This window comes from Lonchura striata, chromosome 26, assembly GCF_046129695.1.
Source record: "Lonchura striata isolate bLonStr1 chromosome 26, bLonStr1.mat, whole genome shotgun sequence".
Classification (NCBI taxonomy): Eukaryota; Metazoa; Chordata; class Aves; order Passeriformes; family Estrildidae; genus Lonchura; species Lonchura striata.
The window spans coordinates 3,024,203-3,047,787 of NC_134628.1; the positions used below are offsets into that span (position 1 = coordinate 3,024,203).

The 23,585-nt window shown below is 63.1% G+C and overlaps 1 protein-coding gene across 1 annotated transcript; it reads right to left on the reverse strand.

The window, feature by feature from the left end:
• Positions 1-200: 200 nt before the first annotated feature.
• KCNQ4 (potassium voltage-gated channel subfamily Q member 4) lies at positions 201-20,846 on the reverse strand. The gene is made up of 15 exons (XM_077788513.1): positions 20,581-20,846; positions 10,928-11,018; positions 9,899-10,025; positions 8,583-8,758; positions 7,201-7,326; positions 6,996-7,133; positions 6,801-6,896; positions 6,422-6,510; positions 4,572-4,727; positions 3,034-3,078; positions 1,161-1,381; positions 954-1,056; positions 743-874; positions 500-638; positions 201-419 (listed from the first exon to the last, which is right to left on the reverse strand). The coding sequence occupies exons 1-15, from the start codon at positions 20,844-20,846 to the stop codon at positions 201-203; spliced, it is 2,124 nt and encodes a 707-aa protein (XP_077644639.1).
• Positions 20,847-23,585: the final 2,739 nt, after the last annotated feature.

Here is a 23,585-nt window from a genome sequence, read left to right on the forward strand (position 1 = left end):
CCTCAGGAGCATCCCAGGAACACCCCAGGAGCACCCCAGGAGCGTGGGCTGGCCATGCCGCAGTGCCACAGCCGTGTCCCCGCAGAGGAAGACTCGGTTCAGGTAACACGGCGAGGGGACAGCGCGGGGACAGCGCGGGGACAGCGCCACAAGGCCAGGGCGCTCCCGGTGTCCTGCCCGCCCGTCCCGCTGCCGGCTGCTCAGTCCATGTTGGCGCTGGCCGAGCGGGAGATGCTGAGGCTCTGGGCGGACGCGGAGATGTCCTCGTGCTCCACGGGGCTCTGGTAGTCGGAGGTGATGTCGGGCTCGCCGGGCGGCGCCCGCACTGCGGCCAGCACCAAGGAGGTGGCGGAGCCCTTGCGGAGGCACCGCGAGTAGAGGCCGAGCAGCAGGTCCAGCTTGTGCTCGATGGATTGCACCTGCAAGGGCCGCAGGGTGGGCAGGGGCTCGGCTGGCCCTCCCGAGGGACGGGGACATTGCCCCGGTGTCCCCTCCTGACCTGCCGCTCCACTTTGACCACGCGCCCCATCATGCTGAGCTCGTCCACCAGCTCCGCCTCCGGCGCCGGCTTCTCCCCCTTCTCCCGAACCTTCTTGTCCGCGGGCAGCGCCCGATCCCTGCCCACGATCTGGTCCACGCTGGCAGGGAGGGAAGGGGCAGAGCGCATCCGTCACTCCCAAAGGCTCGGCAGCCCGCCAGGGAAGGTGGGAGAACCCCCGGGGCCACCTGCAGGGCTCCTCACCGCGTCTGCAGGCTCTTGATCCTGCCCAGCATGTCCAGGTGTCCGGCCGAGTACTGCTCGATGACATCCTTGACGTCGTAGGGACGCAAGGTCTCCTTGAACTTCCTCTTGGCCACCAGGAACTTCAGGATCCTGCAGGGACAGCCGGGCTGGAGGCAGGAACGGGGTGCCAGGGTGGGAGCTCGGGGGACACGGGAGGGGACAGTCTCACCTGACGGCCCGGATGAGGGTCTTCACCGCCGGCATGATGTCCTCGAAGGTCAGCTCGCACGGGGAGCTCCTCTCCTCGCCGCTGTCCTCCGGCGGGCAGTCGCCTGTGGGTGCCAAGAGCGGGTGGATGGCACACCCCGAGGACTGTCCCCAACCCCGCAACCCCCCCCAAAGTGTCCCCCGGACCCTCCCCCAGCCAGGGGCTCACCCTCAGCCGGGGTCCGCGGCTTGAGCCTGAGGGATGCTCGGAACCGGGTGCGGTCGTTGAAGCTCCAGCTTTTCTGCACCTTGGTGGGGCTGGAGGCCTCGGCCACGTCCTCGGGGCTGGGGGAGCGGTGCAGGGGCGGCCCCAGGGGCTGCTGCCGGCCGCGGCTGCCCTGGCGCTGCGAGCTGCTCAGCCGGATCCGCTCCTTGATGCCCATCTTGTTGCTGCGCGGGGACAGCGGGAGGGCGGCGTCACGGCCCTGGGGACAGGGACAGGGACAGGGACAGGGACAGGGACAGGGACAGGGACAGGGACAGGGACAGGGACGAGGTGGCCCCTGTTTGAAGTGGGGTATGAAGTGGGGGTGGCCGTGCTGAGCTCACAGAGAGCCCCCGGCAGGTGATGGGCACGAGTCGGGTCAGGAGCAGGCGGTTCCTGCAGGGGCAGCGCTGGGGCTGCTCCTTTAAATCCCATTTTTATTTTTGGTCCCGAGAGCAGAGGAAGGAGGTGACAGGCAGGGAGAGAGGGGACAGACAGGCGTGGCGGCAGGGGCCACCGCTGAGCTCTGCTCCTGCTCCATCCCTGCTGGCACGGGGTGTCCAAACCCGGCCGAACTGCTTCATCCTCCTCCTCCTCCTCCTCCTCCGGGCTGCACCTCCCAATCCAGGCTCTGCTCCTGCCCTGCCGCGAGTTCTGCTCCCAAACCCCGCTGCAATTTCGGGTAGGGGGGAAACACCGGGCGTTGTTTATGCAGGACCTACTCAAAAACCCCCGAATTTTGCGTGATGAGAGACCCCAAACGCAGCTCGAGGGGACACACGGGGAACACCCTAAAGCCGGGGAGGACCCGGAGTGGATCCCACACCCGCTGCACGACAGGCTCCACGAAACCCAGGTGACATTCCTGGATTTCCTCAGGTAGGGCAAGGCAGGGATAACGGCAGGGATACAGGCAAGGTCCTGGCAGGGGTACAGGCAGGGTCCTGGCAGGGATACAGGCAGGAATACAGGCAGGGATACAGGCAGGGATACAGGAAAGGTCCTGGCAGGGATACAGGCAGGGATACAGGCAGGGTCCTGGCAGGGATACAGGCAGGGATACAGGCAGGGTCCTGGCAGGGATACAGGCAGGGTCCTGGCAGGGCACAGAGCTCACAGCCCTTCCCTGTGCTGGCCACTCAGGGTGGCTCCCACACATCCCACACATTCCCAGGCTGGGAAGGGCTGTGTCCAAGGAATCCGGCTGCAGCACCCAGCTGGGATTTATGGGATTTATGGGATTTATGGGATTTATGGGATTTATGGGATTTATGGGATTAATGGGATGTCTCCACGTGCCGGAGACTGTTGCCACCAACCCGTTCCCATCCACGTTGCAACGGGGAAACTGAGGCAGCAAGGGACAGCCAGCTCAGTCCAGACCATGCACAGCCTCCCTGCCCTGGGGGGGGGCCCAAATTCAGCCTCCACCCGCCGTGCCTCGGTCCCCAGCCCCGTCCATGCCGCAGGCACGCAGGCAGGGAGCGCGTCCGTGCATCCCGAGGCTCCCGGGACGGGCAGGACTCGGTACCTCCGTCTCCACGTGCCCCACGAGGTCTGCAAGAGCCTCCTCTTACCACTAAAGATGGGGCTGGAGGGGCAGGGCACAGACACAGGAGAAAAGAGAATCAGCCGCGGGCGGCGAGCGGAGCGCCCCGGGCACCGCGCCCCCGTGCCCGCGGCGCCGCTGCCCGCCTGGGTCCTGCATAAACACCTGCGCGCTTTTGGGCTCTGCCACGAGGATTTGGGGACAGCCGCCGAGCAGAGGGACCGGGGTGGCCCCGCGAACCCTGCCGGGCTCGGGTGGGGGCTCCCCGCGGCCGGGGCCGGGCGTTACCTGAGGCGTAAACACCTGTGGGGCTGCGCGTCCTCCTCGCTCCAGCTTGGGGGCACAGAGGGGGCACGGCGGGTTTGGGGGAGGGTGGAGGGATGGAGAGGAGGAGGAGGAGGAGGAGGAGAGGGGAGGAGAGAGAGAAGATGAGATGTTATGAGAGGTGGTGCTGGCGGGGGAGATGGGAGGGCTCAGGCCACCGATGCGGGGGGGGGGGTGTCGGTCCTTCCTCTGCCGGTTCCTGGCTGGTGACAGAGCCCAGGGAGGAGCCTCCCCAACCCCGAACTCACCTGGGGGAGCAGGTCCCGCTCAGCCCCGCACCTGCAGCCTCAGCCCTGCTGATGTGGCAGCACGGGGGAAACTGAGGCACGAGGCCTCTCCCCACCTACCCCTGGCGCCGGCCCGATGTCCTGGCAGGGGTGACCAGCGTTGGTGGCACGCTGGGATCTCCTCTTCAGGCAGAGGGGACAAGGGACACGGTGCAGAGCAGCTGCCACCCGCTGCAGGGCAGCCTCAAGCCCTCCCTTCTCTCCTCATGGGCACGGGAGCCCTTCCCAGCCCCAGCTCTGGGATCTGCTTTGTCCCAGGCTCTGGGATCTGCTCTGTCCCAGACTCTGGGATCTCTCTTATTCCAGGGATCTGCTCTGTCCCAGACTCCGGGATCTGCTCTGTCCCAGACTCTGGGATCTGCTCTGTCCCAGGCTCTGGGATCTGCTCTTTCCCAGACTCTGGGATTTTCTCTGTCCCAGACTCTGGGATTTTTTCTTTTCCAGACTCTGGGATTTTCTCTGTCCCAGACTCTGGGATTTTCTCTGTCCCAGGCTCTGGGATTTGCTCTGTCCCAGGCTCTGGGATTTGCTCTGTCCCAGACTCTGGGATTTTTTCTTTTCCAGACTCTGGGATTTTTTCTGTCCCAGACTCTGGGATTTGCTCTTTCCCAGACTCTGGGATTTGCTCTGTCCCAGGCTCTGGGATTTGCTCTTTTCCCAGGCTCTGGGATTTGTTCTCTCCCGAGCTCCAGGATTTGCTCTTTCCGGGGGTCTGGAACGCTGCCCCATGGCTCCATCCCACTGGGATGGCACCACTGCCCGTGCCAAGAGGTTTCCTGCCACTCTCGGTTACCCTGTGCCACATCGCGGGGTGACAGCCACACAAAGAGGGCAGGGAGGTACAACAGCTCCAAGGTGTCCCTTGGGATGGAATCTGCTCCTTCTGGAGCTGGGAGCAGCACCGGGAGCAGGAGGGATGCCCAGCACCGGGAGCAGGAGGGATGTCCAGCACCGGGAGCAGCACCGGGAGCAGGAGGGATGCCCAGCACCGGGAGCAGGAGGGATGCCCAGCACCGGGAGCAGGAGGGATGCCCAGCACCGGGAGCAGCACCGGGAGCAGCACCGGGAGCAGGAGGGATGCCCAGCACCGGGAGGAGCAGCTCCAGTTTGGGGTGGTGGCACCTCGGGTGTGGTGTGGCAGTGACGGTGACATCTCAGAGGAGCAGAGGGGACAGAGCAGAGAGGAGGGAGAACACGGGGGCTGTCCCCTCCTACCTTTCCCCTGAGCACACGGCCAGGCTGAAGCTTTTCTGGGCAGGGGTGAAGGAGTGATAGGGCGGTGGGGATCTGTCAGGCCATTTTTTCACCTCTGAATTCCTAAATCCTCCGTTGCGAACCCGGTGCAAATGCTCAAACATAAGAACCAGCTCTCTGAGGTCGGGGTGAAATAAAAAAAGGGGGAGAAATTAAAATTTCCAAAGCAAACAAAACCAGCAAAGCAAGGCTGAGCGGCGCTGGATCCTCCTGAGCGTGAACCAAAGCAAAACCAGAGCAAAACAAAACAAAAAAATCAGATTTTTGTTCAAAAAAACATTTCTTAATTGGGGGTGATGGGGCTGGGGAAGGGTCTGGGATAGGATTCCACAGAAGGAAGGGTTGGACGTGCTGAGGGGGATGGATGAGGCAAGGACAAACCTGGCACGGGGTGGGGACATGGGAACCTGTCACCATCAGATCCTGGGCTCCGGGCAGAAGGGGAAAGCTCAGAGCCAGCAGGTTTGGAATCTGGCTCTGTGGGAATTCCACCGCAGGGAAAACAGCTCCTGGCACAGCAGGAGGGGCAGCAGAGCCCCCAGAGATGCCCAGGGTTTGGGGTGATGCTCGGGAAGCTGGGACTCGGGGCTGTGGCTGTTGAAAACTCTGCCTTTGGAAAAATGAAGAGTGGGACAGAAGGATGGATTTGTCACACGGCCAGAGCAGGGCAGGGATGCTCACGGGGATGTGACAAACCCTCGGGATCTGGAAGAGAGCTCCAGAAAACCTTTGGGAAGCCTTTGTGGTAAAATCCCCGGGATCGCGGGAGGGCCACGCTGCAGGAACGGGACACGGGGCTCCCACTGGATCCACGCCTGGAACCAGCTCCTGACCAGCTGCAGCTCCACCACGGCAGCCGTGTGGTCCCCAAGTGCCCTCCCCACTCCCTGTGCTGCTGGAGGAAGGCTTTGGGTGGGTGAGGTGGGATGGGATGGGATGGGATGGGATGGGATGGGATGGGATGGGATGGGATGGGATGGGATGGGATGGGATGGGCGCTGTGAGGATGATGAGGATGAAGGCGGCTCCTTCAGCAGACTCCCACCTTGGGAAGGTGTGGGTCTCAGATTTGGTCAAAGAGAGAAACTGAGAGTTTCCAGCCAGGCAGAAGCCTGGGAAAGAGCTGGAGAAGAATGTAAATAATTCTTTATCTCTCTTGTTGTTCACATTGTTTATAGTTAAGTTCTATCACTGTGTGTCAAGCACTGTACACCAATGGGGTGAATTGTTTTCACTTCAGGACCAATGGAGTTGGTCCTCACAGAGCTCTGTATAAAAGAGCAGGGGTATTTTGAATAAATCAGAGTTTTACTCTCAGTTTTTTTTCCATTGGTCCTCGCAGAGCTCTGTATAAAAAAGCAATGTATTTTAAATAAACCAGAGTTTTACTCAGGTTTTTTTCCATTGGTCCAATGGAGTTGGTCCTCACAGAGCTCTATATAAAGAGCGGGGTATTTTGAATAAACCGGAGTTTTACTCTCAGGAGTTGATCCTCATGGAGCTCTGTATAAAAGAGCAGTGTACTTTAAATAAACCAGAGTTTTACTCTCAGGTTTTATTCCATTGGTCCAATGAAGCTGATCCTCACAAGCTCTGTATAGAAGAGCGCTGTATTTTAAATAAACCGGAGTTTTACTCTCACAGCCTTCTGATCAGTCTCCTCATTCCCGTCCTGCCTCCACAGCGACAGGAAGATGTCGGTGCCACTCGACCCCACCGAGCTCCCGGGGGTTCCAGGAGGTCCTTCCCGGTTTCCCAGGCTGTCCATACCCACCGGGACCCCCACCCAGCCCTCACCCCCTCCCGCCTACCTGAAGGCGGGCAGGAGGCTGTCGTAGTAACACCAGGTCGCTGTCAGGTACAGCCGGCTGACATCCGTGGAGTACAGGCGCCAGGCAGCCTGCGGGGAGCGAGATTCCCGGGAATCGGGATCCATCGGGATGGGGGAACCCTCCCGGACCCCTCCATCCATCCGCGCCCCCGCAGGCGGCAGAGACCGAGATGCGGAGCTGGGACAGGTGGAGCAATGAGGGGACAGCGGAGCATTCCCGGGAAGGGGAAGGGGAAGGGGAAGGGGAAGGGGAAGGGGAAGGGGAAGGGGAAGGGGAAGGGGAAGGGGAAGGGGAAGGGGAAGGGGAAGGGGAAGGGGAAGGGGAAGGGGAAGGGTGGGACACACCAGCCCTGCCTCACCTGGATCAGGTTGGCCGCCGGGGTCCGCCTCTTCTCAAAGTGCTTCTGCCGATGCTGCTCCTGCACTTTGAGGGCGAAGCCGGAGCCCAGGATCCCCTGGGGACGGGAGGGGACAGCCCGTGGGTGCCACACACGGGGGGCTGTGCCCATTCCCCGTTCTTTTTGCAGAGGGGACCCTCTCCCGGCCCTACTCACGGCGGGCAGGGCGAAGAAGGAGATGCCGAGCAGGGCGAAGCCGGCCGCCAGCATCCGGCCCAGCCACGTCTGCGGCGCTTTGTCCCCGTAGCCGATGGTGGTCAGGGTCACCTGCCGGGGGGCAGAGCAGCGGGGGGCCTGCAGGGCGCTCCCCCACCCTCCTGCTCCCCTCCCGGGGCCGGGGCGCCCTGGAGGCCGAGCTTACCGTGCCCCACCAGAGGGAATCGGCGTAGGTGGCGAACTGGACGTTGGCGTCCTTCTCGGCCAGGTAGACGAGGAAGGAGGCGAAGATGAGCACCAGGAAGCCGATGTACCAGGCGGTGATCAGCTCCTGCGGGGGCACGGCGGCTCAGAGGCGATGCCCCAGCTCAGGGGATGCCCCTGGGTTGTCGCGTTGCTCTCAGGCCACGTTTCGCCCCCATTGCCCGGGACCCCTGTGACTCCGATCAAGATTAGCCTGGTCTCCTCCTTCCTGCCCCAACGGGGTTGGTGGAGAGCCAGAGAAGCCCATCCTGTCCAGAGCCTGGATAAACCCCTGACATTTCCTGTTCACTCACTTTTCCCCCACTCTTCCCCTCAGACCATGGAATAAAGAGCTGGACAGCCACATCGGGCTGAGAGCCTCTTTTGGAAATCTCTGCCATCTCCTGATGTTCTTCCCCTCGAGGCCTCGTATCTCTGGGCTAGCCTGATAATTTAGTGTCAGAACTCAAAATGTCCCTCAGACATTTTTGGAGGTTCCAGGCCCAGGTCAGAAGCATTTGAGACCCTGGCACAGCTGGAAACAGCTGTGATTTTGGGTTTGAGCCATGGGATGATTTACCAACCTTGAAGGGAGAACAAGAAGTCACAAAAGTTTAGATATTAGAGTAGAAGTAGTCACAGAGTAGAGGGAAGAATTTCTGAGTCCTGTACAGGGGGGTTTTGGTTTTGTACATGGGGGTCAGAGGGTTTAAGATGGATTTGGGATTTGGGCCTGCCCTGTCCTCCCTCTTTCTCCTTCCTTACCTCCGTGTTCTTGGTGATGTTGGCACTCACAGGTTGGTTTAGAGTAGAAAAGCACCATTTAATATAGGTAATAGGCATTGGGGAAAAACTGTAAACATGTAACACGTAATGTACCATATAAAAGATAGAAAAGCACCATTTAATATAGGTAATAGGCATTGGGAAAAACTGTGAACATGTAACACGTAATGTACCATATAAAAGATAGAAAAGCACCATTTAATATAGGTAATAGGCATTGGGGAAAACTGTGAACATGTCACATGTAATGTACCATATAAAAGACAGCAGCAGCCCTGGGCAGGAGAGAAGAAGCAGTCGGGGTCAGAGAGGATGTCAGGGTGTGTGTGTGCCTCTGCCTGAGCTGTGAGCAAACCACAGCAGCCCCAGGAGAAAATCTTTTAGATAACTTGCAATAAATAACCATGAGACCAAACAAGAGACTGCTGAGCCTTTCTTTGGAATCCTGGGTTGGAGGAGGGATATTTCCACCACACGGAGCCACCCTGGACCCAGGGTGGGCTTTGGCAGTTTAGGGGCTGCGAGAGGAGAGAAAGGTCGTTGGGGGATTTTTCTCACCTTGCTGTGGGCGTAGACGACGGAGCCCAGCAGCTTCCAGGTGCCGCCGCGGCGGTCCATGCGCACCATGCGCAGGATCTGCAGGAAGCGCATGCTGCGCAGCGCCGACGTGGCGAAGATGTTGCCCTGCGTGCCCGCGGCGATGACGGCCACCGAGGCGATGAAGACGATGAAATCTGGGGGGACACAGAGGCTCAGGGCGGTGCGTGGGTAATCCCGAATTCCGCCCATAAAAATACACAATAAAATCCCCTGCAAAGCTGTCGTGTCGCACTAATGCATTATATTATTTTGTTGCATTAGTCCCTTTGGATTGGTTTCTGTTTGGATCCTTCATTTGCATGAAGGTTTAAGGCGCTTGGTTGGCCCATGATGGTTCTGTCCAGGCTGGCTCGTTTTGCTGGGGGGTGGTGCATTTAATTAGGTGTGATATTTCTTATAATGACCCTTTTAACCCCTTTGACCACCACCAAACTAACAGTGCACGCCCAAAAATTATCAACTATTTTACAACCTATTTTTAACACTGCAAGAGACAGCCTGTACTTTACGTAGGTGCTGTGGGAATCCAGGGCTTCCCTCTGGCTGCCCTGGCAGGTCTGGGACCCTGGCAGGGCTCAGGAACCCCCCTGGACAGAGCCCCCAGAGACACTGGCTGTGATCTCTGTCCATGGAAAAGAGTTTTCAATCTCACAGGATCAATTACCAGCTCTGAGTGTTTGATATCAGTAATAATTAAGTGTGGCATGAGTGCAAAAGTAAAATTTTAGGATTCTAGATGAGGGGTCCAAAGGGGACAAGCTGGAGGAAATTGGGTGTGCCTTGTCCTTTTCCTCCTTCTTCATGCCCTCCATGTCTCACTGTGGTGTTGGCATTTTTCTGTTGGTTCAGGCTGGGGACACACTGTCCAACGTAGGTGACAGATATTGGCATGTTCTTGTAAATCCAGCCCAGGGAGTTTCTGGTATTGAATGTTTGTCACATCCCACTGAGGGCAGAGCCCCACACGCTGCCCTGCAGGACAGAGCTGGGCAGGGCAGCAGAACATGTGAGAGATCAACAGAATAAACAACCTGGAAACCAGCACAGACCAATTCTGGCTTCTGCTTTGGCAGCGGGGCAGAAAGACAGAGACTTTTTGCAATTTCGGAATCATCAATACCTCAGATTCTGACAAGGTGCGAAATTTCTTATAACAACACTTTTAACCCCTTTGACCACGACCAAACTAGCAGTGCATGCCCAACAATTATCAACTATTTTAGAAGCTATTTTTAGCCCTGCAAGAGGCAGAGTGACGCGGTGCCAGCCCGTACCGATCACGCAGAAGGGTTTCCTGGCGAAGCGGAACCGGCCGCGCCAGCCGCGGTAGCGGCAGCAGCAGCCGGCGGCCCACACACGGATGATGTACTCCATGCCGAACACCACGATCATCACGAATTCCTGAGAGGGGGAAAAATGTGCCATTCACATTCTCTGGACAGACAGACAGAATTCTGTCCCTCAGGAGAAGCACAGGGAGGAGAAGAGAAAACAATCTTTATCTCTGCTCCTTTGTTCTCCCCATGTGCAATGTGGTGTGGAGATTGTTCACCTGCAGTGATGGCTGGGTTGGATTCTGGTGAAGTTGTTTGGGGTCAGTGACCAATGGATCCAGCTGGGTTGGACTCTCAGCAGAGTCATGAGTTTGAGTTAGATGGGTAAGTAAGAAGTAAGCATGTAGAATAGTACAGTAACTCTTTAATTAAGTATATTAATGTGATATAGTATAGTTTTAATAAAGCTATCCTTCAGCCTTCTGATCTGGAGCTGGGGTTCACCACATTTTCACTACAGGGAGAGTGGAGGGGCTCAGATTTGAGGGGGGCAAAGTGAATCGGGCTGAGCGCGGCGCGGGGCGGCCCTGCCGAGGCCGTCGGAGCCATCGGGGCCGTGCGGGGATCGCCGCTCTCCTCCTCGCCCCGAGCTGGGTCCTTTTCCTCCGCTGTCAGCATTGTCCTCCTGCCTCTCGCACAAACAAGCCCCCGTTCTGCTTACTCGCAGGAAAAGTCACAAGGACCTTCCCAATTTAGTCTCCGTCACTCGGGAGAAGTCCCTGCGTCAGCTCTTCCTGACAGTTTGGGGAAAGTTGCCTTTTTTAGCCCCTCGCGCCCTGCCTTTTCCAGTGGTTGGTGCACCGTGGTGGGACGGGCCACCACGAGCCGCGGTGGCACCCAGGGCCACCCCCGAGGTGCCACTGGACCGTCAGCGGCGAGGTCACGGGGGCTCTGCCCGCGGCCTTGCCCGGTTCCTTGAGGATGTGGAGTGGGGAGAGGAAATCCCGGCGTCGCTCCTGCGTCACTCACCAGGATGAAGAGGCACTCGTTGGCCAGTTTCTGGTGCTCCTGGATGGTGGAGAAGACTGACAGCACCAGGCAGCTGAAGACCAGGAGGAATCTGGAAGGACAAAATGTCCATGTGGGCACAGGGACAGCCAGGGGACCCCAGCCCACAGTGCCACCCCCTCTCACAGCCTGAACCCCCCCATCAAGACGTCCCCAGGTGGTGACAGAGCCACTGGGGACACGTTTTGCCTCTAGATGGTGGCATGGAGCCTTTGGGGAACCCAGGAGCTGCCCTGGGGCTCGGTGCCAGCTCTGCCGCAGCCCTGCAGCTTCTTAATTAAAGGCAGGGAGGGACACGGGGGTCCTGCCCTGCGCAGGGCTCTGGTGCTGCAGGGAGGGGACCAGGGCTCCTCAGGAGTGTCCCCAGCATCACTGCCACCGTGGGGACATGCCAGCGACGCCTGGGAAGTGTCAACCCAGTGGAAAAGTTGCCAGGAACTGCTCTGAGGCTGCTCCTCCCCGAGTGCTGGGCTCAGGCACGAGGGGCTTTGGCCCATTTAAAATAAGGAGGGGAATTAAGAAAAAAAAAAAAAAAAAAAAGAAAGTCGACTCTGAAGCTGAAGCGAATGAAACCTCCAAAAATACATTTTTTTTCCCCTGATCCAGCGATTCTAAAAAAGGAAAGAGGAGGGTTTGTGCCACCGGCCCACGTGACGGCGAGCAAAGTGCCACTCGCTGCTCGGGATGGCACTGGGGCTGTGGCCACGCCACGCTGGGTGGCACTGGCACGGCCTGGCTGAGCCCTGGTGGCACTGGCACCTTGTCCTGGAGCTGGTGGCACCCATCTCACCCCCAGGGCTGTGTTCTCATGGTGGCGATGCCCGGGGGCCATCAGGGGTGAAGGAAACCTCCCCAAAACCCCAAAACAATGATGAAACCCCGGTGGGGAAGGCGATATCTCAATTTAATAGAGGGGAAATCTGCGGGGGGCTCAGCCCCCGCTCAGGAGGACGTTCCCATCTCTTTTCGATGTGGGATTTTCGGGCAGAACCGCTGCCTGGGCCATCAGAGGGGTGACTCCTGTCCCAGCTGTCCCAGTTGTCCCAGTGCCACTGGGAAGGCACCAGGGGACACAGCAGAGAGGCACCGATGCTCTTGTCCCACCCAGGACCCCTCCCCACCGACCCCACAGCCCCGTGTGGGGCTGGGGTCTCTCAAACCCAGCCCTGGCATGAGGGGCACGAGGGTGGCACGTCCAAAAGGGGACACCTGGCTCCTTTTCCCCCCAAAAAAAGCTGCCGGAGGTGGGACCGACAGCAAAAAAATTCCTTGGGAACGGCGGAAGGGCTGGATGCAGAGCAGGGAGGACGGAGAGCCGGAGGCAGGAAGGGGACAGGGGTGTCACAGCCGTGTCCCCACCCTGTCCTCGCTGCTCTCCCGGGCGCTCCCCACCCGCAGGGCAGAAGCTTGGAGCCGGCTCCTTGTCCCTCTGAATTATTAATTGGGGTTTTTATTTCTCCTCCGGCGCTGCAATTCCGGGGTGAAGCCCGCAGGGACCAGCGGCACCCCCGCGGCACGGGCAGGGCTGAGGAGCGAACCCCGGCGCAGGGCAGAGCTCGGAGCTTGCTGCACCATCAGCGAGAAAAGATTACCCAAGAGGGATTTCGCCGGCAATTCCACGGGCAGCGGAGCACGGAGCGAGAGGAGAAGGCAGAAATCTCGCAGCCTGCAAAGATTTGTGCCCCTCGCCTCGCCCAGCGAGCAGGGAGGGGGTCCCCCGTGCCTGGGCACACGCGGGGACTTCGCTGTGGGTGGCCCCGACCCTGGAGCACCACCGTGATGGGTGGGGAAACATCCCAGGAGGATTTGGGGAAGGATCCAGGCGTGAGAGGTCCCACGGGGCTGGCTGGGAAAGGAACTTTCTGGGAACGCATCACCTGCTAGGAATTAACTTGTAAAGCCTGGGCAAACGCCCCGTCCCGGCTGCCGGCGGCGCTTAAGCGGCTTAGGGAAGGGTCAGATGCCTGAAGGCAGCGAGGAGAGCCAGGAACCAGCATCCCCCATCCCTCCCGGGCAGGAATTCTGCTCTCAGCCGCTCCACCAAGCACCCAGGGGGGTTTTGACACCCTCAGCCCTCCATCGAACCCCGCTGGGGAGCGGCAGTGCCGGGCTCCCATCGCAGCTCGCTGCTCTTCCCACCCTCCGAGAGGAGCTGGAAAAGCCAGGAATGCTGGCAGGGGAATGGGGAGGGGGCAGAGAGAGGGCGAGAGGAGCTGCAGGGCTTCCCCGTCGCGGGGGATGGAGGAAACAGAGTCAAAATCAAATCCCGAATCAAATTCCCGTCTCCATCCCCCTCCCCGCGGGGTCCCCCCCATTCCCAGCACATGGGCACGGGGACGGGAGCCGGCAGGAATGAAACCTCCCCAAAACAATAATGAAAACCCGGCGGGGAAGGCGAAATCTCCTCAATTAATCTTCATTAGGGTGGGCTTTGCCATCTGCTGCCGCCCGAGCCGGCCCGGGAGCAGCTGAGCCGGGAAAGCTGCTGAGCTCAGGGGAAGCAGCGCCAAGTCGGCCTCCCTGCGTGGGCAGGCGGGCACCACGCGGCTCCCGGTGCCCCCCAAACGGCCCTGGGCAAAGGGGCTGCACCCCAAAACAGCCTGGGGCGAGCTGGGGGCCCGGGATGCTCGGAGCTCCTGGGGTGGGATGGGGATGGAACAGCCCGGCCCTCCCGGGACTCGGCCCCGGCCCCCGGGGTGGCACGGGGGTGGCACTGGCACTGGCAGGGATGTGCTGGTCCTGCTTTCCTAAATCCCCCGGGGTGGCATGGGGGTGACGCTGGCACTGGCAGGGCTGTCCTGGTCCCAAATTTCCCAAACCATTGCAATTGGCACAGGGGTGACACCAGCCCTGGCAGGGATGTCCCGGTCCTGTTTTGCCCTCACGATGGGGGTGGCACGGAGGTGACAATGGCACTATCAGTGATGTCCTAGTCCCCAATTTCCCAAACCCCCGGAGGTGGCACGGGGGTGACACCAGCCCTGGCAAGGATGTCCCGGTCCTGTTTTGCCCTCACGATGGGGGTGGCACGGAGGTGACAATGGCACTATCAGGGATGTCCTAGTCCCCAATTTCCCAAACCCCCGGGGGTGGCACGGGGGTGACACCAGCCCTGGCAGGGATGTCCCGGTCCTGTTTTGCCCTCGCCCCGGGGTTGGCACGGGGGTGCCACCGGCCCTGGAGGGGCTGTCCCGGTCCCAAATTTCCCAAACCCCTGGGACTGGCACGGGGGTGACACTGGCACTATCAGGGATGTCCTAGTCCCCAATTTCCCAAGCCCCTGCAATTGTCACAGGGGTGCCACCAGCCCTGTCAAGGATGTCCTGGTCCCCACACTCCCAAACCCCCGGGGGTGGCACAGGGGTGCCACCGGCCCTGGCGGGGATGTCCCGGTCCTGTTTTGCCCTCGCCCCGGGGGTGGCACATGGGTGACACCGGCCCTCGTGGGGCTGTCCTGGTGCCGCTTTGCCCTTGCCCCAGGGTTGGCACGAGGGTGCCACCGGCCCTGGCAGGGATGTCCCGGTTCTGTTTTGCCCTCGCCCCGGGGTTGTCACGGGGGTGCCACCGACCCTCGTGGTGCTGTCCCGGTCCTGTTTTGCCCTCGCCCCGCGGGGATGCCCCGGCCGGGCGCACGGCAGCGATACCGCAGCGGAAGGGGAGCAGCCCCGCCGCAGGACGAGCCGCTCAGCCGCGGGATGAGCGAGCAAACCGGCCCTGGGAGGGCACGGATCCCTGCCCTGGCAGATCACAGGGCCTGGGCCGTGCCCTCCAGCTGTGCCACCGCTGGAAATTCGCGATTTGGAGCCGAGCGAGGCTCCAGCGCGGATGGGGATGGTGTTTCACCCTCCGGGCTCCCCAGGTCCAGCTCCGCCTGCAGCTGTATAAACAGCGCGTCCCATAAATCCCCATCCCTCGGCCCGCAGCCCTGCAGGAGAGCCGGAGCGGGGGATATAAATAACCGGGCTGCAGCGGCCCTGTTTGCGGCCGTAACCATGGCACGGAGCGTCCCACGGAGCCGCCCGGGACAGAGAAGCAGAAAAGCTCCGAGTGTTTCCCCACGGGCAGGGATGGCACAAAGCAAAGCCCGGCACAGCTCGGAGCCCGGGCCCCGGGCTCTCAGAGGCCCCGGGGAAGGAGGGTGAAGCCCGGGGAAGGAGGGTGAAGCCCCGGGGAAGGAGGGTGAAGCCCGGGGAAGGAGGGTGAAGCCCGGGGAAGGAGGGTGAAGCCCGGGGAAGGAGGGTGAAGCCCGGGGAAGGAAGGTGCAGCCCCGGGGAAGGAGGGTGAAGCCCGGGGAAGGAAGGTGCAGCCCCGGGGAAGGAGGGTGAAGCCCCCAGAGCCCCGCAGCCCCCGGGGAGAGGCAGCCCGGGGTGTCCCCGGCAGCCCCGGGGAAGATTGGAAGCGCAGCCGGGACGCGGAGCCTCTCCCGCACCCCACGGCAGCACCCACAGGGTGACATCCCACAGAGGGTTAAAACCTTGGTGTTTTGGGAGGAAAATCTCGCTGGTGGCATCAGCTGGCACCCCCCCCATCCCCCTGGCACACAGCACCCCCAGGCCCCGCCGTGCCCGCGGGGTCACAAGGCTCCTGCGGCCGCTGCCAAGACGCTCACACGGAGCGGCCGGGATAGTTTTGCTCTTGGATCATCTGGCAAGGACCAAGCTGGAGGCGGGGGAAGAAGCCTCGGAGCGTTTTCCGAGGCGCCCCAGCAGAGGGAAGGGGGTTGTCACCCTCCTCCAGCACCCGGGGGTCCGCAGGGCACGGGGACATTTGGGGACAGGGATGTGAGCGGCCCAGAGAAGTCGCCCGCCCCAAAGCTGGAAACCTCAAAGAGCGGAGGGGAGGTTTGGGATCGCTGCCGAGGGGGACAAAGAACCAAAAACTCTCCAGCATCACCCCTGCACCCCACTGAGGGGGGGGGCACCCAACCTGGCACCTCCTGCACCCCACTGGGGGGTCCGGCGGGAGAGGGAAGAGTGGGGGAAAAGGGAAAAAAAAAAACAGAAGGAAAAATCAATGCTCCGTTTCATGTTGCGCCGAAGTCGCTTAATTTTATGCCCTGGTGCCACCACATCGGGCAGGGGAAAGTGCTGTGCCGGCTTCTCCCGCCGCTGGCATTGCCCCCGCAGCAGCTCCCGTTTCAGCCCCTGGCAAGGTGGCCCTGGGGGCACAGCCCCTGCTCCAAGGGCACAGCCCTGTGCCACATCCCAGCTGGGCACACCCGAGTTAAAACCTTCAACGAGCTCAACTCCGAGAGGTGGAAGGGCTGAGAGTTAAACTCGGGAGTTGAAGAGAGGTGGAAGAGTTAAACTGGAGAGACATTGCAGAGGTTTTTCCAAGCAGGAGGTGGAGAGGCAGCACCCAGCAGGGCCGGAAGGATTTTCCTGCAATCCATCCCGGCCTCCAGGCCTGCGAATTGCCCCGAGGGCTGGGCAGTGCCACGGTGGCACTGCCAGCGGGGCAGGGAGGTGTTTCCCGGCTCTCCGGGCAGTGCTGGAGGGCTGTGACAAGGTCGGGGAGTGGCGGGGGTGGCAGCCCCATCGTGCCCTCCACACCCGGCTGGGACGGGAGCCGGGCACGGGGGTGCTCCGGGAGGGACGGGCTGCCACCACCATCTCCCTGGCATGAGGGGGCACATCCCGCTGCCGCCAGCCCAAACCAGCCTGGATTTCCCAGCCCTGAGCAGGGGCAGCTGTGCCTGGCACCCCTCACCCCGTGCCAGGCTTGCCCTGGCACTCTGCTGGGAGCTGCCACCACTCTGTCCCCACAGCACCAAACACCAGCAGGGACAAGGCCCCGTCCGTGCCCTCCCTGCCCTGGGGAAACTCCTCTGTCAGATGGGAAATAAACCCCAACAGCAGCGGGCAGGGGCTCAGCCTGGCACGGGGGACGGGCAGGGGGCTCAGCCTGGCACAGGGGACGGGCAGGGGGCTCGGTCTGGCACAGGGGGATGAGTAGGGGGCTCAGCCTGGCACAGGGGACGGGCAGGGGGCTCAGCCTGGCACGGGGGACGGGCAGGGGGCTCAGCCTGGCAAGGGGGATGAGTGGGGGGCTCAGCCTGGCACAGGGGACGGGCAGGGGGCTCAGCCTGGCACGGGGGCTCAGCCTGGCAGGGGGGATGGGCAGGGGGCTCAGCCTGGCACGGGGGACGGGCAGGGGGCTCAGCCTGGCACGGGGGCTCAGCCTGGCACAGGGTCGGGCAGGGGGCTCAGCCTGGCACGGGGGTCGGGAAGGGGGCTCAGCCTGGCACGGGGGACGGGCAGGGGGCTCAGCCTGGCACAGGGTCGGGCAGGGGGCTCAGCCTGGCACGGGGGCTCAGCCTGGCACGGGGGACGGGCAGGGGCTCAGCCTGGCACAGGGGACGGGCAGGGGGCTCGGTCTGGCACAGGGTCGGGCAGGGGGCTCAGTCTGGCACGGGGGTCGGGAAGGGGGCTCAGCCTGGCACGGGGGACGGGCAGGGGGCTCAGCCTGGCACGGGGGCTCAGCCTGGCACAGGGTCGGGCAGGGGGCTCAGCCTGGCACGGGGGCTCAGCCTGGCACAGGGTCGGGCAGGGGGCTCAGCCTGGCACAGGGGACGGGCAGGGGGCTCAGCCTGGCACGGGGGCTCAGCCTGGCACAGGGTCGGGCAGGGGGCTCAGCCTGGCACGGGGGCTCAGTCTGGCACGGGGGACGGGCAGGGGCTCAGCCTGGCACAGGGGTCGGGCAGGGGGCTCAGTCTGGCACAGGGTCGGGCAGGGGGCTCAGTCTGGCACAGGGTCGGGCAGGGGACTCAGCCTGGCACGGGGGCTCAGCCTGGCACGGGGGATGGGCTCCGGGCGGGGGATTGCGGCTGCTCGTGGCGCTGCTGGCTCAGACTCCCTCGCTTGCTCCAGGTGAAGCAGTTCTGCTGGAAATGTTCCTCCAGGAGCGGCAGAAGTGCTGAGCTGAGCTCCTGGGGCGCCCCGCAGCCGTTTCATAACCACCGGCACCAACCCCCCAGTGCCGGGAGCCGCTGGGAATTTGGGGGGATCCGGGTGGGCAGGGAAAAGCCACGATGGGAATAGCTGGAATTGGGCACCTGGAAAACCGCCTGGAGCGGCTGCAGGTGCAGCAACCCCTGGCAGTGCCCACGGGCCACGCAGCCCTGCCCGTGCCAGGAGCCTTCCCGCCGGCTGACGAGCGGGAGATCGGGAAAAGGAAGTTCTGATTTCGCCTCCTTGACTCTAAAACCTCTCGCTTAATGCTCTGGGCTCCCTCTCGGATTTGCTCCGTGAGCTCCAGGGCTGGGAATTCTCATTCCAAGCGGGCGAGGCGCGGCTCGCTGAGGCCGGGCTGGGGGACACCTCGGATCTCGGATTTCCACCTGCCCGGGCTCCCCCGTCCCCACCGCCCCCTTCCCGCAGCGTGGGGGACTTTGGGGACATCCATCAGACCCCAAAAGTGGCTCCAAGGCCTCCCAGCCCCCCGGGCCGCAGCTGCTGCAGGAGTGATGCAGCCACCAAAGCGCTGGGATAAGATTTGGGATCAATTCGCCGACAGAAAGAGGCTGAGGTCGGTCAATAAACGCTCGGTCAATGGGCTCGGCCCCGCTCCGCGGCTCCGCGAGGGAAACGCGTCACTTCTCAGCGGGTATTTCCATTTTAGCAGTTGCCAGCCCTGTCTCGGAGCCAGCCTGCTCGGGGGAGCAGCGCAGGGGACGGGATTGTGACACCGGCAGCGCCCCGACCTCGGGCCGGGGGCTCCATCCCCTCCCGTGCCCCGGCGGGTGGAAGGGGAGGGGGTAACACCTTCCTCCTCTTTTGTTAAAACCCAGCGATTGCGGCACACAAATCACCCCCGACAACTCCGGAGCCGCTGCAACAGCTTCGCAGCTCCCATCTGCTGCGAGAGAGAGGAGAAAGAAAAAAAACCCAACCACAACAACAAAAAAACCAACTTGGAAGAAGCCAGAAATGAGCAACATTACGGGAGAGGCTTCACAGAACAGATGTCCGCACCTTGCACCCACTGCGGCGTCTTCCCACAGGATTCGGGGGGTCCCTGGCAGGACTCTGCCCTGCAGCTGCCTCAGCCCTAAAATTAAGCGAGCGAGTGAGCAAAAAGCCTCCCCGGCAAAGGCTGGAGACGTTTGGCTGCTGCTGCCGGCGGCTGCACATCTCGTGGAACAAAGCCCAGCGCCCGGAGCTGCGGGCCAGGCACGCTGGGGTGGCAGGGGAAGGACTGGGGGGGTTTTGGGGGGCTCTGCAATTGGGGCCGCTCGTCCCAGGTGGTTGTTTTTGGGGTAAAACAGGCTCAAAGTGGCGGAGGACGCTCAGGGATGGATATCCCAGCTGGGAGATGAGCAGGGGCGCATCTCTCGCACATCCCATGGGTGTGGACGGCGTCAGTGCCGCTCGCCTCCCCTGGCGGGGGCTTTGGCTGCCTTTCCCTGCTGGAGAAGCTCTTCCCAGGGTGGGATTTTCCACGCAGGGATTCTGGCTGGGGGAGGTGTCGTTCCAAATGGGCCCCGGGCTCGTGTCCCGGCTCCCTGGGGAGCTCAGGTGCCCTTTCATCCAGTGACAAATCCCTGCTGCCAGCGCGATGTGCTAACTTAGGCAAGACCCATTTTCCTGCCTCTTAACGAGCTCCGGCTCCCGCACCCCAGAAACGACGCAGCCCCGCGGCACCGCTCCAGGGGAGAGGCGAGGAGGCAAAATTTTGGCTGGTGCCCCGGCAGAAGGTCCGTGCCCACACCTGGCACACGCCGGGCAAAGAGGGGAAACGCGTCCTGCCCCACGGCTGCGGCTGTGATGTCCGGGCAGTGCCCCCAGCAGGGTCCCGGCTTGGGACACCCCCCCAGAATGGAGCCCCCGCTGTCCCTGCAGCCTCCAGGTGTGCTGGGGACCCCCCAAATCCCTGTCGCGGCTCCCCCGAGGCAGCGAGCCCGAGGGGGTGACGCTGTTCCGAGCCCCGAGCTGCCAAGAGCCGTGGGATGCTCAGACCCAGCGAGGGAAGCTGGAGCAGCAGCTCAGAGCTCAGGAAAAGCCCCGGAGCAGGGGAAGGAGCGGCTGTGATCCCCCCGGCCGTGGAGAGGGATTCCCAGCGCTGGGGATGGACCCAGGAATGGGCGCAGCTCCCGGGGTACGGATCGCCCCCGCTGGCCCCATCCCAGCCGGACACGGCTCCGGGGTGGCACTTCTGCCTTGTCCCAGCAGTGCCACAGGTACGGGACAACGGAGGGACCCCGCTTCCACCCGGAGCTGTCACCCCGCGCCTTTGAGGGTCCCTCCGCGCTCAGAGACCCCGGCCAGGGACAGCGGCAGAGCGGGCACGGTGCCTCGGTGCCACCGGGAAGGGTCTCTGGGCCACGCCGAGATTGAGTCCCAGCCCCGGGGACGCGCTCAGCTCCTCGGCCCGGACCCGCCGCGGGACTCGCTCCCCGCCCGTGGCGATCCCGGCACCGGCGGCAGGAGCGGCACCGCCGCGTCCCCCGCCCGGAACGCAGCGGAGAAACTTCCCGGTGGAGCCCGGGGGGGCTCGCTGGGAGCCCCGCGGCTCTCCCGGTACCCCCGGTGCTCCTTCGCCGGCAGCGCCCGTTCCCCGCCGGGCAGCGCTGGGGGCGCGGGTGACCGCGGCCCCTCCCGGTGCCCGGTACTCACATGAAGACGTGGTAGATGAAAGCCCAGCCGCGGGGCCGCTCCAGCACGTTGTAGAGGCAGTTCTGGAGGCGGCGGCGGCAGCAGCGCGGGGCCCCGGCGGGGCGGGGGGCGGCCCCGGGGCGCGGCCCCGCCAGCAGCCCCCGGCGGCGGGGCGGCGGCGGCGGCGGCGGGGGGGGGGTCCCGCTGCCGGTGGTCCCCGTGCCCTCGGTCCGCACCGCCGTCAGCGCCGCCCGCCGCTCCCCGCCCGCCGCCGCCGCCCCGGCCATGGCCGGCCCGCTCAGGCCGCCGCCCGCCGCATGGCCCCGGCCGCCGCGGGACCCCCGAGCCAGCCCGGGGCCGCTCCCGGGGCCACCTGCCTTTAGCTGCCCGCCGCCGCCGGCGGGCCCTCCCCCGCCGCCGCCCCGCCGGCCCGGCCCGCCCCGCCGTACCTGGCCCCCGCCCCCGGGGCTCCGCGGGCCGGGCCGGGCGGGGAAAGCGGCGCCGGGAATGGAGGGGAGGGGGCGCCGGGTGCGCTGCTGGCACCGTCGGTGTGGGCACGGGGCCCCGCTGGGGACGGGGAGCGGCCCGGAGGGCGGCCCGGGGCACCGCGTCCCGATCCGCAGCCTGCGGCGTGTCCCGCAGCGCATCCCAGAGTGCGCCCCAAACCGCGCCCCGCAGCACATCCCAAAACACGCTGCTGCCTCCTAAACTGCAGCCCAAACTGCAGCCCAGACTGGATCCCACCGCACACCCCAAACACAGGGTGTGGAGCACCCTGGAATCGCAATCCCACAGGATGGAGCAGCCCTGGAGGAGCTGGAGCATCCCTGGAGGAGCTGGAGCATCCTTGGAGGAGATGGAGCATCCTTGGAGGAGATGGATCATCCCTGGGGCAGCTGGAGCATCCCTGGAGGAGATGGAGAATCCCTGGAGGAGATTAAGCATCCCTGGAGGAGATGGAGCATCCCTGGAGGAGATGGAGAATCCCTGGAGGAGATGGAGCATCCTTGGAGGAGTTTCCCAAGTTCAGCCCTTTACTTTTCCTTCCACCTCAACCTCACCCAGCAGGAACTGAGGCGGGGACTGGGAATTCCCTTTCCAAGCTGGATCCCGGCTGGGTCCGCGTGCTCTCGAAGCCTTGGAGAATCCAAGTGCTCCCACCCCACCCGTCCAGCTTCTCCCGGAGCAGGGATGAAGTTCAGGGCTTTGGGCAGTGAATTATTTAGTGGCAGTCAGAGATGCTGGCACAGCGCAGGGCCCCGTGAGCACTGCGGGATTTGGGAGGCCTCGGGAATCGCACACAATAAATGGACAATTTTATTTACTCGCAGCAAATGATGCTGTTAAACCCACAATTCCCCTCCAAGGATGCCACAAAAACCCCATGTGGACGGGATAAGAGCTGTGGAGGCTGAAATGCTTGGAAATCCAAATGAAATTCTCCCCTCCATCCATCCTTAACTCCTGTATCCCCCCAAAAATTGCTTCCCGGAGCATCCCCCCGGCTCGTCTGGCCCCTCTCCCGGCAGAAGCTCCAGCGGGATCACCCTGACCTTCATCCCTGCCTTTGGAGCAGCACATTCCCCTCGCTGGAGGTTTAGGTTTCACCTGGCATTGATTAAAACCTCGGGGCTGACAGGAGGCAGGGTTGAGGTGACCTGGAAAGGACTCGGTTGTTCGAGGGGCAGGTGGGAATTGGGTTTTTTCCTGGGGCTGGGGGTCACCACATGCCGTGGGCAGGTCCCGTTCTCACCTTGTCACCTGCCCAGACCCTGGGAATCTCCATCGATCCGGGAGCTGGGAGGTTTTGGGATGGAGCCAGGCAGTCTGAATCAACATGGCACCAGCCCATCCGTCAGATGGGTGGAGGTTTTGGGGAGGCGTCCCAGGATTTGTTGCTTTTACCCCACACCTGCCCGGCTTCGGGGGTCCCGCAGAGCCACTCGTATCCCCCAGGCCCGATGAGACTTGCAAGAGAATTCCAGAGGCCGGGAATGGCGAGGGGGAGGCCTCTGTGCTTGGAGCCTGCTGCCCTCTCGGGATTGCAGCTCGAGTTCCTGGCACGGAGCGGCGGCCAGGATTTGCATCCACAGGATTTCCAGTAAGTTTTGCAGGCTTGGAATGCAGCTGCAGGGCTGCGGGGCTGGGGACAGGGACTGTGCGACCAGGGACACCTCAGCGGGACACAGGGACCCACTTTGGCCTCCTGGGTGGGGGATACTGGGGGGACATCGTGGTACGGGGAGGATTCATCCAAGCTTTGTGAGCGGGGCAGCCCGGCTGGAGTGACCGGGATGGGCAGAGCTGGGGACAGCGGCCTCGGGGGTCGCAGGGGTGGCATTGTCGTGGCGGGGGAAGCGCTGGTGACAGCGGTGACAGCGGTGACAGCGGTGCGGGGAGCGGGGAGGGCTGCGCAGCACCTGCTCCAGCCGGAGGCTTGGCCCCATCCCAGAGCAATTAACTCCTGGCACCGCTCGCTGGGACAAAGCAGCGCCCGGGACAGCCCTGAGGGGTGGGGAACCCCGGGCTGGGGGCTGCTCTGCCCCAGAGCCACCCCACCGCCTGGAGCTGTCCCTGAGCTGGGAGTGACCCGGCGGTGCCGCCCGGAGCTCGGGCACCGCCCGGAGCGGCCCCGCGGGAGGAGCGGGCAGCGGGACGGAGCTCCGCCGCCGAGGAAGGAAGGAAGGATGGATGAGGATGCCGAGAGCTCCCGGGCTCGCCAGCGCTGGGACAGTTCCCAGCCAAGCCCTTCCAGCCGTGCCAGGTCCTGCGGAGATGGAGCGGAGCGGGGAAGAGGCAGAGCTGCTCCCCCAGGGAACGGGGCTTTGGTGGCGCTGCTGCAGGTGGAGACCTCGGAGCCTCCACCGGGAGCGATTTTCCCTTCTCCAGTGTCCCTCGGGCACCCTGGACCCACAGCGGCAGCGTGACCTTCACCGCAGTGGTTTCCTTGGGAAAGGGGGGCGGAGGTGGCAGCTTTGGGAGGGGACAGCAGTGCTGGAGGGGACAGCAGTTCTGGAGGGGACAGC

What these genes read in the sequence shown, in the direction of transcription:
- KCNQ4 (XM_077788513.1), bottom strand. Translation starts at nt 20,846, where the DNA reads ATGGCCGGGGCGGCGGCGGCGGGCGGGGAGCGGCGGGCGGCGCTGACG. An exon ending in TTCATCTACCACGTCTTCAT is followed by an intron (nt 11,019 to 20,580) that starts GTGAGTACCGGG and finishes TTGTCCTTCCAG; the next exon opens with ATTCCTCCTGGTCTTCAGCT. An exon ending in ACCCTCATCCGGGCCGTCAG is followed by an intron (nt 875 to 953) that starts GTGAGACTGTCC and finishes CTGTCCCTGCAG; the next exon opens with GATCCTGAAGTTCCTGGTGG.